This window comes from Otolemur garnettii, unplaced genomic scaffold, assembly GCF_000181295.1.
Source record: "Otolemur garnettii isolate 467f Iridium unplaced genomic scaffold, OtoGar3 scaffold00105, whole genome shotgun sequence".
Classification (NCBI taxonomy): domain Eukaryota; kingdom Metazoa; phylum Chordata; class Mammalia; order Primates; family Galagidae; genus Otolemur; species Otolemur garnettii.
Window position 1 is genome coordinate 2,654,444 of NW_003852500.1, and position 15,694 is coordinate 2,670,137.

At 57.2% G+C, this 15,694-nt stretch overlaps 2 protein-coding genes across 3 annotated transcripts in view; one reads left to right on the forward strand and one right to left on the reverse strand.

The window, feature by feature from the left end:
• Positions 1-1,602, forward strand: part of DDA1 (DET1 and DDB1 associated 1) — a 10,245-nt gene extending 8,643 nt beyond the window's left edge. For both annotated transcript variants that reach the window (XM_003796542.3, XM_023517189.1), the window contains exon 5: positions 848-1,602. In XM_003796542.3, coding sequence (XP_003796590.1) covers positions 848-958 — 111 coding nt within the window. In that variant the 3' untranslated portion in view covers positions 959-1,602. The remainder of the gene's footprint in view (positions 1-847) is intronic.
• A 2,072-nt stretch (positions 1,603-3,674) lies between these two features.
• Positions 3,675-13,805, reverse strand: ANO8 (anoctamin 8). The gene is made up of 18 exons (XM_003796543.3): positions 13,476-13,805; positions 12,601-12,711; positions 12,342-12,474; positions 12,022-12,160; positions 11,852-11,948; positions 10,797-10,913; positions 10,590-10,717; positions 10,329-10,490; positions 9,898-10,050; positions 9,677-9,803; positions 9,496-9,551; positions 9,297-9,371; positions 7,700-8,515; positions 7,283-7,474; positions 7,028-7,159; positions 6,830-6,940; positions 5,157-5,826; positions 3,675-4,312 (listed from the first exon to the last, which is right to left on the reverse strand). The coding sequence occupies exons 1-18, from the start codon at positions 13,579-13,581 to the stop codon at positions 3,957-3,959; spliced, it is 3,681 nt and encodes a 1,226-aa protein (XP_003796591.1). The 5' UTR covers positions 13,582-13,805; the 3' UTR covers positions 3,675-3,956.
• Between the last annotated feature and the right edge of the window lie 1,889 nt (positions 13,806-15,694).

Consider the following 15,694-nt stretch of genomic DNA (forward strand, 5'->3'; position numbering starts at 1 on the left):
GGGTCCGGGCTGGGGATTCGAACCCGCCACCTTAGGTGTGCGTGGCTGGCGCCTTAGCCGGTTGAGCTATAGGCGCTGAGCCAATTTGTTTTTTCTTTTTCTGTTTTTCTTTTTGGAGACAGAGTCTCAGTTTGTCACCCTGGCATTATAGCTCATAGCAACCTCAAACTCTTGGGCTCAAGCCATTCTCTTGCTTCAGCCTCTCAAGTATCTGGGACTACAGGTGCCCGCCACAATGCCTGCTGGCTATTTTGAGAGACGGGGTCTCCCTCTAGCTCAGGGTGGTCTTGGACTCCTGAGCTTAGGCATTCCACCCGCTTTGGCCATCCAGAGTGGTAGGATTACAAGTGTGAGCCACCATGCCCAGTGATCAATCTGTTTTTTCAAGTAACATTGAACATTTGACAGTGACTAGGGCCCACCCCTCCTCCTCCCCAGCTGCTCAGGCTTTGATTCTCCCCCAGCTGGGAAAGGGGATTTTCCCAGACCTGAGTACTTTTTTCTTCCATAACAATGTCTCCAGGTGCCTCCTGAGTACTCTTTGCCCTCAGGCTGGTGGATCACTGTTCTGAGTGTTTGAGAAACTGTCTGTGTGTGGGTTGTTGCAAATGGTGGTGGTAAGCCCTAGAAGTGTCCAGGGAACACCTTCCTGTCAATGGCCATGGGTCCAAGGGTTGCTCTGAGTAGAGCTTAATGGCAGATCCTGGTGTTGAGGTTGGGGGTGGGGGGGTGCCTCACCAGGGCTCCTGGTGTCACATTGGCCTACTTCAGGCCCAGCTCTGTGATGCTGCTACAGGAATCTGAGCTGGCAGCAAGATTCACAGCCTTGTCTTCCTCTATCCCCCAGAACGCCGCCAAGAAGAGAGACCAGGAGCAAGTGGAACTTGAAGGCGAGAGCTCAGCGCCTCCTCGCAAGGTGGCACGGACCGACAGCCCAGACATGCACGAGGACACTTAAGACTCACTCCCTACAGGTGCCTTGGCCCTGTCTGCTCCTCGATCGCCCGCCTGCCTGTCCACCGTGTGTAAGCACCCCACCCACCTCCCTGCTGACCCACCCACACCCCGCCGTCCATACCACTTCCAACCTCATAGGAGCTGATGTATTTATTTTCCTTGAGTTTTTATTTATGCTGTAACATGTATCAAGCGTTGGTTAAAGGGGATGTCAGACCCAGTAGTATGATGTTGCTAGATGCTTTTTAAAAAAAAAAAACAACAGTAACATTGTTCCTCACCCTTCTTCCCACTCCTGCCCCTTGCCACTTCCTCCTTCCTGCCCCGCCCCCCCTCCAGAGAACCAGAGTTGTCTGTGAGGGTTTCACACTGGGGGTTCTGCTGTGGCCGGGCGGCAGGGGTGGAGGCTGGTTGCCTTGCCCCCTGGACAGCTGAGCAGCCTTCTCCCCCCTCCCACCCACCGGTGCAGGCCTTTGAGACTCGGCCTTGTCTCACTTCCACCGGGAACTATTCCATGCCCAGACCTCACTCTGAGCATCTGTGCAGGGGAGAAGTCGGCCCTTCTGGATCTTACTCTTAAGTCATTTTATCATGGACTAGTGTGTGCTCCGTGTCCACCCCAATAAAAGGATCTTTCCTACTCGACCTTGAGTCTTTGCTCCACATACCTCAGCCCCAGCGGACAGAGGCATCCTGTCATCACCAAGAGGAGTGAGAAGGGCCCCAGTGCTGGGGCCTCAGGGGCCACCGGCTGGATTCTCTGGTGGGCTTGCGGCAGTCACCATTTTCAAGGTCAAGATCTGCCTGGAACAGCCCCTCTGCCTCCCCTGTCAAGGTGCCCTGAAGACCACATCTTCCCTGAGAGACAGTCTGTGGTACCGAAGATGGAGCTGGGGTCAGTCCCGTGCACAGGATACTACTGAGCAGGGCAGCACACTCACCAACCACTGTGGGGATGGTCCAGCCTTGCCTAGGGGCCAGTGGTGACAGCAGAGACAGCATTTGGCCTGTGTGGCCAGCCCAGGGTCAGAGAGGAGGTATACTAAGTGCCATGGCCACTCACAGGAGCCCCTCACCCAGTAGGGTGTGCTAGTTTTGGGTCTGAGCCTGGGGATGTAGAGGGCATGGAGGCTCTTGGATTTTGGCTTTGGGAGCTGAGTACTCTGGGCCTTGGAGGTGGTGAGTGTCTGAGCCACATTACAGAGTGGAGGGGCCTACCTAGCTTTCCCAGGGATGGATGATGCTAGGGTTGGTTCCTGTCACACATGTAAGAAGTGGTGGAGCCAGCCCTGGCCCAGTGCAGCCACCCAGCTCTGTCATGGGGCCAAGTGGCTTTGCTTCGCAGCTGTTGGGGGTGTCTACGTTGTGGATACCTATAGTCCCAGGGCAGATGCTTTGGAAATACAAGCTCGACAGTGATTGATCATGCTGGGTGGGACTGAGCTCCCTAGAGGTTCACAGACCAGCTGGGAATGCCCAGTCCCAGGATTTAGTCTTGACACTGGGCAAGCTTGTGGCATCACCATTTGTTAGTGACTGAGATAGATAGTGGGACTTCAGCTTTGAAGGCCAGAATGCAGAGTGGGAGCAGACAGCACCCCACCCTTCCCCTTGCTAAGGCCTTTCTGGTCCCCACATCCCGTTCTGAGGGGCTGGGTTCTGTCTACTGTCATTGCTATCAACCCAGCTCTGCTGTGACTGCCAGGTGGCCCATCCTTCCTCAGCTCCCTCGGGTGGTGGTGGGGGTCGATGGCTTTGTCCCACTTAAGTCTCCCTGTCACCTCCCCCCACAACTCCTGGACCTGTCATGATAGGCCCCTGGGCATATGCCCTCCCTGACTCCCACTGCCTTTGGATGGAGCCCAGGCCCCTAAGCCGGTGTCTCCCCACCCCTCCTGCCTTTGGGGCCCTTTAGACCCCGATATTCCCTCAGACCCCAAACTCAGCCTTCCCACACCCATCTGCCTTTGCACAGCCTGTTCTGCCTTCAGTGTGCCCTGACTTCTCCACAGCCTCCTGAAGTGCCCCTTCCGCACACTGGCTCCTCCAGCCTGTCCCTCCGGCCTTACCCTTTTACACAGCCACATCAGGCTCTGAGCCCTTAGCCTTTCCAGACAAACCTAAAGGTCTGAGAGTTTGTGTTCCCATTGCTGAGTCACATAGCAGAGTCCCAGTGACTTGGGTCTGACATCTGTCCCATAGTGGGACATCTTAACTGCTCCCTGACATTATCCTGTGTCTGTTTTGGGGATCCCCAGATGTGTCATTTCAGTATTGCAACTCTGGGACTCTGAGGGTCAGTGGTGCCAGGTGCCTTCTGATGTTCACACCTCAAGTTCTTCCTGCTACCCTAGAACCCCAGGTGGCGTTCCAGGAGACAAGCGTGCCAGAACATGCTGCCTCCTAACCAACCTTCTGTCCCTGTCTGAGGCTGAGGCCTATTTAGGACACAAGCCTTTTGCCCAAATTGCTGACACTTTTCTGCAATTTGAGATTTCTTCCTTTGCCTTGATGGCTGAAGCCAGAGCAGTAGTCAGCCCCAAAATCTGGGCCGTCTTGTCTCAGAGGTGTGCAATGTGGAGTTTTCTATTTATGGCCCCAAGACCCAATTCTTAGAAGGAGGCCCCTAAGGGCCAAGATGGTGTGTACCAGGACGTGAAGGGTACCCACCCCAGGCCCCAACTCCCTTGAGCACCCGTACTGCTCTGACCTCTGGTACTGTTGAAATATATTTTTTATTGCATTTCTGCCGTTTTACAAAAATATGACAAAATAAATTAAAAACAAATAAATAATTGCCTATTCTGTGTGTGTGTTTTCTGTTGGGTTTGTGGGTTTCCTTTCATTTACCCCATACTGGTAGCAAGGAAAACGGCAGATGGGGTGGCACTGGCCAATACTGGGGCCCATCAGGGGCCAAAGCGCATTTTGCGTTTTCTGGGCCGACCACCTCTGTGAATGACTGATGTTGCATATGAGAAAAGAGAGGGAGGGTGGAGCTAATGCCAGCCGCTGGGCCAGCATACGGCCTGGGGGCTGGGGCTGGGGCTAGGTGCCTGGGGCTCAGGGGAATCAGAGGTGGCCACTGGGGGCGGGAGACTGTAGAAGCTGGCGTCCCCTGGCAGGGGCTGAAGGGCAGGTGGGGGCCCGGTCAGGGCACAGGGTGGGCACTCGGCGGCCATGGCCTGGCGAGGCGCAGTGCCCTCGCTCCCACAGCCCCACGGCCCATCCCACTGCCAGCAGCTGGCAGGTGGCGTCGGGGGCCGAGGCAGCAGCATTGGCGGCGGTGGTGGAGCAGGGCTCTGGCTGCAGCGGGTACGGAGGGCAGGGGTGCCCATGGGGGCCAGCGAAGTCCCTGCGGAGGCGAGAGGGGCCGTTCCGGGGGGATGCCGCTTGTGCCGGACCCCGCCGGGCTGGCGACCCTTCCTGCACTCCCTCCCGGACGTCCAGGCACATGAAGGGCCTTATTGCTTCAGATCAGAGATGGGGTGAGAATCTCTGGGTGCAAAAAAAAACCCCTGCCTCTGGGCACAGGCTCCACCCAATCCTCATGAAAAATGACATTTGAGGAAGTCCCTCTGGCTTCTGATCTATGTTTCTGCACTGCTGCCACCTCTTAGGTTCCCTGGGGCTGGGGTTAGCGTGGATGAGGTGGTAGGGACAGGGAATCTGGAGGCAGTGAGCCCTCGACCTCTGCTCAGCACACACATGAGTGTAACCTGTGGCTGGATGCTGTGTGCTCCTCTGGTGCGTAAGTCCCAGCACCTCACCTCCAAGGAAGGCCTCCCTGAACAGCTGGGCTGCAGGATGGGGGTTTGCATAGAGGCCTGGGGGTCCATGTCCCCCAGAGTGAGCTGGGTATGGGGGCCTGTGGGGGCAGGAGAGGGTGGGCCAGGTGGTGAAGGAGCCGTCCTCATCTCTCCTGCCACTGCAGCATGATGGGGATGCCCTGGGAAGGGTACTGGGACAGTGGGCTTTGGTGTCCCTCCCTGGATATGATGGGTAGGCACAGGGCTCTAGGCTGTCAGAGGGCCCAGAGATAAGGAGAAGGCTTTGACTCCATGTACTATGGACCCAGGTCCCCACCCATATCAGAGACCAGGTCCTCTGGCCCCTCTGGCCTCTCTCCCAGGCCTGGCCACCCACCCCTAACCCCAAAGCCGGCCCGGCGTCCCCACCCCCGAGTTAAAGCTTATGACCTGAGCCTTCCTCTTCGGGCCGGGGGGCTTCCAGCTCCTCAGCCATGGCCTCATCCACTGACCCACTCCTCTGGGCTCGGCTGCTGCCACCACTGGGGGTCCCGTCTGGCCGGGCCTGCCCACCTGCCCCGTTGGACCCGGCTTCAGCCCGGGCCCCACCAAAGGGGAAGAGCTTTCCGGCATGGAAGGTCTTGGGTGGAGAGTGGCTGCGCTCAGAGTCCCGTCGTGTTTCGGGAGATTTGAGGAACTTGAAGCTGAGGAAGGCTGGCAGGCGTGTGTCACCGCCTGTGGGCGACTGGGCAGGAGGTGGCCGGGCAGTGGTGCTGGACCCTGCAGCAGCCACTGAGGATGCAGCCCCTGAAGACAGAAACTTGCCCTGCAGTGGGATGATCTGCTTCAGCTTCATGACGTTGTTGGGTGCCAATAGGGACCCTGGGCGCTTGGGCCTCTCGGGCCCATGGCTGCCTGCCCCACCGCCCTTGGCCTTGGCAGGGCCCTTCTCAGAGGCAGTGGGGTCTAGCCCAGAGCCCTCGGCTCTCGCCTCATCCCGGTCACTGGTGGCATCACGTTCCCGTCGGGCATGGTGCTCTGCATGGCGCTGGCGCTCCTCTTCCTCCCGCCGCCGCCGCTGCTGTTGCTGGTAGCGGTGCTGTGCCTGGCGCTCGTGTCTCTGTGGGTAGAGCCAGGCCATTAGAAAGGGTATGTTAGCAGGCGCCAGCTGTGGCCACTTATGAGCCAGGGCAGTCCACAGAAGTGGGAACACTTATTGGATGCCAACTGTATCCCTGGGCCCATGCCGGGGCTCTTTGAGAAAGGGGGTAAGAGATCCAAATACTATTGGATGCTATGTGCATCCCTGGACCCATGCCAGTGCTTTCTGAGAATTGAGAAGAATTGAAAAGAAAACATTCACTGGCCACCAACTCTGTCCCTGGCCAGCCATGTACCAGAAAGAGCTGTGACTAGAGCTGACTACAGTCTGTATCATCCAACCGGCAAGCCGTTGTTAATATAAATTTAAATTCCTTAAGATTTAGTTTCTCAGGTGGCACCTGAGTGATGGTTCAGTGGGTAGGGTGCCGGCCCCATAAACCCAGGGTGGTGGGTTCAAACCCAGTCCTGGCCAAACTGCAACAAAAATATAGCCAGGCGTTGTAGTAGGCGCCTGTGGTCCCAGCTACTTGGGAGGCTGAGGCAAGAGAATCGCCTAAGCCCAGGAGTTGGAGGTTGCTGTGAGCAGTTTGATGCCATGGCACTCTACCGAGGGAGATAAACTGAGACTCTGTCTCTACAAAAAAAAAAAAAAAAAGATTTAGTTTCTCAGTTGCACCAGCACCATTTCAATGTCCTTACTCACTGCAGTTTTTGGAGGAATGAGGAAGAGGCTAGACTTCCAGAAGCATCTGTTGTATCCCTGCCCCCAATGCGGGTGCTGTCAGGAGAGCAGGCAGATGATGAATGTTCTTAAGGCCAGCCTGGTGTTGGATGCCACCAGGATACTGGAAGTGACCAGGCTATTGTGAACACTAATGATCATCCCTGTCACTGTCATTTGTGCAATTGCCCTTACACTGAGGAACTGGTTGCCAAGATCCAAGATCTGAGATCCAAGCTCTGAGATCCGAAGCCCCACTGAGCAAATTAGTGAAGTGAACCTGGCCTGGCTCACATACCTTGAAGGCCTCACGGCGCTGGTACTCCAGCTTGGCCATCTCCTCAGCCACCCAGCCTGGGATATCAGGGATGGCCACATGGATGAGGTACTTAAGGAGCAGAGCAAAGTGCTGTGGGGATAGCAGAGAGGAGGTTGCAGGCTCTGAGACTGCCCTCCTGCTGCCCAGCTCCCCCTTGGCCCCAGCCATCAGCCCTACCTCGAGCACCACCACAGACACGATGGCTGCCTCTGGGCTCAGCCAGGGGAACAGGCGCTGCAGCTGTCCACATTGGCCGATTAAGTAGCAGTTGACCACGATCGCCAGGACGCCCATGGCCTCCATCACCTTCTGCTGGGTGGTGAGGGAGGGGCTCAGGTGGAGACCGGTGGGTCTTCCTGCATCCCCAGATCCTCCCTGCTGCCCCCTGGCTCCCTTCAGGCCATGGCTCAGAGCCTGCAGCCTCCCTCCCACCTGCCACTGGCCGATGCTCTCCACACGCTGGCCGAAGGGCCGTTGTAGCCCTGTGCACAGCTTGAAGGCGTCACTGCGAATCTCAATGAGGTTGTTGACCAGGGCACACAGTGCAGCCAGAGGGAAAGCAGAGGAGAAAAGCACAACGTAGCCAAACTGCACAAACATCTCCTGATAGTCCTGGAACGTGTCCTGTGGGCAGTGAATGTCAGACCTATACGCTTCCTCCCCTGGACCACCTTCCACTGTTAATGCCTGCCTCCCTCAGACAACCCATGGTGACCCAGGGCCTCTCCTCATCCTTGGCCAGCCTGTTCCATCTAGCTGGGCCTCCCCTCCAGGAGCATCCCAGCCCTCCTATTATCAACCCCGCCACCGCCTCTACCGTTGGACTGTGTACCCTGCCCACACCCTCACCTCGTACTTCTTCATACAGCTCTCCAGCTCTGCTTGGGTGAGCTGGGGTGAGTGCTCCTCCTCAGGAGGGTCAATCCAAGATGACCGGTTCTGCCGTCTCTGCCTCTGCGTGGAGTTGTTGCTGGAACCGGGCTCTGGGTCTGGGCCACCATCAGGACCCTGGTCTCGGCCCTCACCTCCCGCCCGACGGAGCAGGATGGCTGAGGGGTCCTGCTCAGGAGTGCTGGGATCACCCTCTACCTCATCATCTTCCTCAGCCAGCGTGAACACACCAGGCTCCAGCCCCTTCTCTACCATGGTGGGGCTCCCCTCCTCTAAGAGAGCCTCTGGGCTTGGGCCAGGCCGGCGCCGCCTGGCACCCCGCTCAGCAAAGCTGACCTTCTTTAGCCGGGGACCACAGTCCAGGAGACTGCCTTCTTCAACTTCCTCTTCCTCCTCCTCTTCTTCATCATCATCATCTTCTTCATCTTCCTCCTCTGTGCACCCCGTAGGCCCATCCCCCCCTTCCCCACCTTCTCCTGTAGGCCTCCTTTCCACCATTGCCGCCTCCTCCTCCTCCTCTTCTGGCGCCCCGCAGCCCCCACTCAGACACCTGCGACCCCCTCCACAGCTGCTACCACCACCTTCCTCAGCCTGGGGTTCGAGATGGCGGGGGGCAGGGCGCCGGAGGCTCAGCAGGCCAAGCAGGGCACAGGCTAGCTCCCAGATGGCACGCAGGCCAAGCTCGCCACGGCCCAGCCGCCGGTATAGGTGTGGCTGCATGACCTCACGCACATTCTGGAGGAACTGGCGGGTGATCAGCAGTGTTGCCAGCATCTAGGGGCAGGAAGGGGGCAGAGAGAGGTGCATGGGGGGGGCGGTAGGCGGGGCTCTGATCACTGGGACAGGGCACCCACCCTCTTAGGATGCTCTCCAGGAGCACCGTGCCTAGACACACATACTGGACTTGATTCATAACTCTGCATGTGTGAACATGTCTGGACACCCAGGCCCTAGCACTTAGCCACTGTTTACACTGGCCCCAAACCACAGCCTGGCATGCCATAGCACTCTGAGCTACCCTTCTGGGCAGGCATGACAAGTCTCCACCCCTTAGTAGGCTCAGCCCATGCCAGGGCCGCATGGATCACCAGATGCCTGTGCAGAGTTGGCTGAGCCCGGATCCCATCTGTGCATGCGACCTCAGCTCAGCTTGCCTGGCTCCCAGCATAGCCACACTGCCCACCCTGGCGAGGCCCCAGTGGCTCGCCACCTGCCCATACTTTGGCCTGGGCCGAGAGCAGGAGGCCCCGGAGGGACAGGAGGAGCAGGCGGAACCGCAGGGCTGCGAGCGGGACCAGCACTGCCCGCAGTTGCCGCTCGAGGCTCTGGGACAGGGACAGGACGAGCAGGAGCTGTGGAGGGACCGACGGACAGGTGGACAGACGGATTGGGGGTGACAGGCAGAGAGAGGACGCACAGATGATGACAGATGGACAGAGAGGAGAGAAGGATGGAGGGGAGAGGGGCTGGAGAGCCCTTGGACCCCTTGCAGCAACTCTGGCCCCTGCTGGCTGCCATGGGGCAGGGGCCACTGCCACTTGAGTGGGAGTCTCACCTCTTTCAGGCGCTCCATGTCCTTGAGGTAGAAGCCAATGTAGAAGAGGCTCAGGTAAGAGTTGACAAATTGGAACTGAAGGAAATAGGCAGTTGTTATCCTGCTATGCCTTACTTTCCAGGAATCTTCTCTGTGTTCCCCCCACCCCCATAGACCCACAGCCTCCCTGCTATCCCCCTGCCTGCTCGCTGTGACTCACCAGGACAACCTTGATGATGAGGTGCTTCTCATAGGCGCTTTCAAGACGGTAATTCTCTAGGGCCCAAGGTGGAGAATGAATGGGCAGTCCTGGTCCCCCAAGGGCAGCAGGAATCCCAAAAGATGGTGGGGACCTTCCTCCCTGGGGTGAGGAGCAGGACCCTCCTGGAGGGAGAGCGTACCCATGTCGTTGAGCCACACAGCGAGCTTCTTGTAGCCCTCGGCACTCACACTGACGAGCAGGGCTAACACCACCTTGGGCAGGAAGCGGGCCAGGCGGGGCAGCCCCTTCACACTCAGCACCAGCTCCTGTGGGAGCAGGGGGTTTATGGCTCACCCCAGTGGATCTGGGTAGGTGGTTGCCCAGTGGGTTCAAGGGCAGGGTGGGAGAGTCAGGGGTCACCTGCAGCTGGAAGCAGCCGAGCATGAGCAAGAAGACACAGGCGAGGCTTGCCAGGCACAGGGGGAGGCTGACTAGCAGCTGGAAGAGCAGCCGCTTCCAAGGTGGGTAGTAGAATTCCTCAGCTCGAGTCACAGGGCTGATGCGTCGCACCCCCTGACGATGGGCAGGGATTGGGCCCATCAAGAGACCAGAGGGGCCACCTCTGCCTCACACAATGCTTCCTGATCTTAAGAACGCAGCTTCCTTCTGCCATGCCTTTGCTTTCTCCAGGCCCCTGCCTAGTGCACCCTTCCAAGTCCCTCAGATTCAGCTTCCATTCCTCCTCTCCAGAACACACCCTCCCTGCCTTTGCTCCTGCAGTGTCTCCCACCCAATGCATCCTCTCTCCTTTACCCCATTTCCCATGACCTTGAATTCAACCCTTGACTAACCCTGAATTGGGGGCGTGGTTCCTCCATGGCTTCCCCAGGTGAGTCCAGTGTCCCCCACTTGTAGGCTAGCTCAGCACCTCTCCGCTTCCATTCTTCTAAGAACAGCGTTGACCAGATCACATTGAAGAGTGCAAAGACCACACAGGACACATCTCGGCTTGTCTGTGGGAGGTGGAGGACAGTTGAGCTGTTGACCAGGCTAAGACCAATACAGAGGGTGCCTTTGGGTCCCCCAGTCCCTGCCTGGACTCTGTCTGGTACCTGATCAGCCTCCGTGAATGTGTACAGGACAGAACCAAAGACAGCTGGGTACACCATTGCCGACGTGTAGAAGCCCAGCCAGGCAAAGTACATGGCAATTTTCACACCAAAGTAGTCACAGATATCATCTGCCAGGGAACAAGGGTATGTCCCATTCGCCTCCTGCCTACCTGCTGGAATTGCCCCACCCCCACCCCCAAGCCGCACCTAGAGGCTGGTTTTCACACACGGCCTGCACCCATGACTTCATGAGGCGGTTCAGGATGCGCTGCTCATGGACTGGGAACACCTGCTGGATGATCCCACGGGCCACCAGCTCAGGGACTGTGGGGGAATGAGCACAGGTGACCCCAGTTCCTCCATCCTGAGCCCAGCCTATCCAGCCTCCTTTGTCTGAAACCCAAGTCACCAGCTTTTTGCTTGCTCTTAAACACATAGAAGCTCTTTCAGGGAAGGAGCTCTGCACGGCCAGAACATTCAATTCTCCTTTAGAATTTGGGAAGTGCAGGGGCAGGCAGATAAGGGTACAGGGAATCCAGAAGGTGTGGTACTAATGGGGTACCATGTTTTTTTTTTTTTTGAGACAGAGCCTCAAGCTGTCCCCCTGGGTAGAGTGCCATGGCATTACAGCTCACAGCAACCTCCAACTCCTGGGCTCAAGCGAGTCTCCTGCCTCCGCCTCCCAAGTAGCTGGGACCACAGGCACCCGCCACAACACCCGGCTATTTTTTGGTTGCAGCCGTCATTGTTGTTTGGCGGGTCCGGGCTGGGGATTCGAACCCGCCACCTTAGGTGTACGTGGCTGGCGCCTTAGCCGGTTGAGCTATAGGCGCCGAGCCGGTACCATGTTTTTAAATAAAGTTGTTTGGCATTAGTTTGTGGACCCGAATGTCTGAGGAATCATACAAAGTTGACGCTGTTAGAACTTGTGGCAGCTTTGTATCCTAGAGGGGAAACCAAGGCCCAGGGCTTTACCACATAGTATGTGGAGCCGCTGTCCGTGGTCCCTGCCTCTCTGTGTTCTTAGATGGGGAAAAGAACCTCGTCTGGACCCCCACGATAAGCTCCACCCTCTCGCTAAGACAACGCCCCTTCAAATCCTCCCAGATTCTAGCCTAGGGCCACGCCCCTTCAGCTCATTGGTTGCCCAACTCTTTGTCAACCTTTGACTGGTTGGCTATAGGCCCCACCCTCTTTCCCCGATAGGTTGTCCTTTAATAGCTTTGTGCCTGCGATTGGAGGGCTGGGCCCGCCTTGCTCACTTATTGGCTGATCCTCCAGAAAGCGCACGTTGTGGAGCGCCTCGCCCTGCTTGGCTCGCAGGTTCTGCAGCCAGAAGCGGATGATGCTTTGACGTTCCTGTAGTGTGATAGGACATGAGCTCTGGGAGCCCACCACATACCCCAGGTGCACGCGGGGGACTGGACCTCACCTGGGAGGTGAAGAAGCGCAGCTCACTCTCCACATTCTCGTAGATGAAGTCTTCCTCACAGGAGAAGCCGCGGGTGCCCCCGCCAAACTCGGCCTTCACTGCCTTGCGCAGACCCAGCTCGTCGGCCCCTCGGAGTAGGCTGTAGAGAGGGTAGGGGAGGTGGGCTCAAAGGGAGGCCCTGACTTACCATCCTTAAGCTGAGGATGGTGCACTTGGTGGATTCAGGGCAAATGCAGGACAGCTGGATAGTATGGTTGGCACTTGGAAGAGCGGGGACCCGAGTGGCAGGCTCAGAAAGAGGCTAGAGACAGGGCACTCGCCTCTCATACGTGGCGGTGACGAAGAAGGCATAGGCACGCGTGTGGCGGTGGTGGCGCACTTGCACGATGAGCTCGGGGATGCCCACGCGGATGTGGTTCAGCAGCCATAGCAGCGTGTGGTCATCGGTCGTGTCTGCCAAGGGGCACAGGGACCGATGGCTCTGGCCACGCGGAGGCCCAAGGCCTCCTACATATTCCCGTTCTCGGAGCCGAGCTCAGGAGAGCTGCATCTGGGCACCGGGCGGGCGTGCGTGGGTACCTGGGAAGGTCATCAGCACGTCGCAGTTCTCTGTAGGCACCGTCTTCATCCATGCTTTGTGGGACACCAGGTAGCGACCTGCTTGCAGGAGCCGCTTCCCGAAAAGCTTATCTGGGGGCGGCGTGGCAGGCCTCGGTCAGGCCACTCTGGGACCCGACCTTGCCTCCAGTTTTGTTTTTTCCAGGCCCAGCCAGGGTTCCTCAACATTCTGCCTGGTATTCAAAGCCCTGAGAACTCTGGCCTTCGATTGTTTCCCTCCCTTCACATCCTAGCACCAGCCGAGTTCTCCTCCAGGAATGCCCTCCCCCAGGTCCTCTTTTACAAATCTTACTCATTCTTGAGGCCCAGCTCCGCCTCCAAAACCACAATAGATGAGGCGCTCACTAGCAGCCTTGAGCACCTCACCACATTATGACAGCGAGTCTCTACAGCAGCCCCATGAACTGGGTGCGGTTCTTACCCCCATTGCATAGGTAAGGAAACTGAGGCCCAGAGCGGCTTTAAGTCACGCACTCAAGGTCACACAGTCGAGCTGGGATTTGAACCCAGGACCATGTAATTCTGTGTCCTCCGCGGGGAGGCTCTCTCAATCGCATCCCTGCCCCGCCACGATCCTGCAGCCTCAGGGTGCGGGGGCGCAACCCCAAGCTGGGGCTCTCCGAGGGGCGTGTCTGCATCTCAGCACTAGGACCCCCGCCCGCCGCACTGTCCCGGCCCTGCCCGCCCGGCCGCAGCCGCATTGCCAGTTGGAGCCGGCCCCTCGGCGGGACACCAAGCCAGAGACATTTGACCCCAACCTTCCTTCCTCCCCGTCCTGTCGACGCGGGTACCCCAGGCACCTACAACCCTGTTTGGTCCAGCTGCCGCACACATACCCAGAACTCCGGATGCCGGGGCTGCAGGCTCGCCCTCCGGCGGGGGCCTATTGCCACGCTCGCCCTCCAGGGACGTACCCCCAGAGCCGGAGGTGGTCTCGGCCATGGCGAGGACAGGTCAGGTCAGGGGCTGCGAGCGGCCCGGGTACCGGGGGCCAGAGGGCTCATGGGGCGGGTGCAGCCGCTGAGCGTGCGGGAGGAGGAGACAAAGGCCGCGCCCGCCCGCGCCGGCCGCCGTCCTCGTGTGCCCGAAAGCTGCTTCTCGTCCCCGCCCGAGCCGAACCTCAATTTTCCTTCCCAGCACGGCAGGCGTCACTCTCTGGTTCTCGTTTCACCCCGCCCGCCTCGCTCTCTGCTTCCTGTCTCCGCCCGTGTTGTTTTCTGGATATCGTTGTTGCCCGCCCACCTCGCTCTCTGGTGCTCGTTCCCGCCCGCACCAATTTGACTCGTCTCCATCTGAGGCTCCTTCTTGTCCCCGCCCCAGAGCCTCAGTTTTCCCGTCTGCAAAACTCAGACTCTGGTACTGGAGGCGCGGTTTGGAATGTGAGATATGCGTGATTTGACTATAGCAGGACGTGGGTGGGGTGGGCCTGGTCGAAGGAGATTCCTGGTAACAATAACTCAACCGGCCAAGCAGGACTGCAAATAAATAATAACCATACAAAATTATGGTTTTTCGTACATACCATTCCGCTGCGTAGGAGACTTTACACGCACGCGTCACTCAACCCCTACTCCCTTCAGGATGCAACCTTCTCGGAAGAGATCTGATAAAATTGTCAATTTCGCAAATAAAAATGCAGTCCAGCCAGTTAAATGTAAATTTCAGATAAACTCATAAATGGTTAGTATGTCCCAACTATTACATAGAGGCACAGTTACCCTACACTTACATACATTAAGGCTGAGGCAAGAGGATTGCTTGAGCTCAGGGAACGGCAAGGGAAAGCAGGGAGGAAAGAGGAGTTTGAGGTTGCTGTGGACTACGTATGATTCCATGGCACTCCACCCAAGGCGACAGAGTGAGACTCTGTCTCAAATAATAATAATAATGAATAAATACAATAAAATGTTATTCATTGTTTATTTGAAATTCACATTTAACAGGGCGTCTGGTATTTTGTCTGGCGCTCCTACCTCTGACCACCCTTAGTAGCCCATTCTGTTAGTCTGAGAGCCCAGCGAGGCGACAGTAGTCGCATACTTGTTACAGATGGAACTACCAAAAATAGAGAATGCCATCGCTCGTTCCTATTTTACAGTTGAAAAAACTGAATTATAGCCGGTCGCATCTTCTCGCCACCTCAAGCGTACGCCCGCCCGCTCCAGTCAAGAACCAGAGAATTGGCCGTGCGAAGGCGCTTGGAGAGACCCCGCCCATTCCAGTCTGGAATTCCTCCATCAGCGCTTTATTATGCGGTTCAATGCTGTCCTGGCTTAACCTGAAAGAGGTCTCCAAGACTCCCTTTTCTGGCTTTCAGGGAGCTAGAGACTAAACAGAAACTTGGTGCAGACCTGGGCCAGAGAGAGGGCCAGGAAATCTCAGAGGGAAGAGAAGGCTGTGCTGGGGGTTCTAGGAAGGTTTCCTGGTGGAGAAGATCTTCGAGCTAGACCTTGAGGATAAATTTGTCAAACGAGGAAGGCATCTGATGCTGAGGGAACGGCAAGGGAAAGCAGGGAGGAAAGAGAATCTGCAGAGTTCCATTAAAAGCTATTAGGAATCTTCCCAGAAGTTTGGGTAAGATTTTCCCTGGGCCAAGATTTGAGTTTCCCAGAACTCATCCCTCCGAGTTACTAAGATGTTCTGAACTTCTGGTCTCAACTTGGGCGCAGAGAGGTGTAGCTCCCCCTTTCTCGGATCGGGACATTAAGCGCACAGAGATCCTCTAAGGCTACCGAGTGGGCAGGTGGACTTGAAATCTCGTCTCGCTGTAATTTCTACTGCCCTGTGCTAAGCTCTGTACTTTCTCTCATCTCTCATTTCCGTTGTCTTGGATCCGCGAGTCTAGGACCCTAAATAAGCCGTCTACTGTTGTCTGGGGAACAGTATTTCGCTACACCCACCTCGTGGAGCCCCCGCCCTCTTTCCCCTTCACTAACCAATGGAGGCGAAGATCTTCAGTCAGTGGGCGGGACTCCTCATAAAATGACCAGTGGTAGTCAAGAATTATTAACCCCTTTATCAGTCACATTGCAGAGTGGGCGGGGCCTTTTGCCGG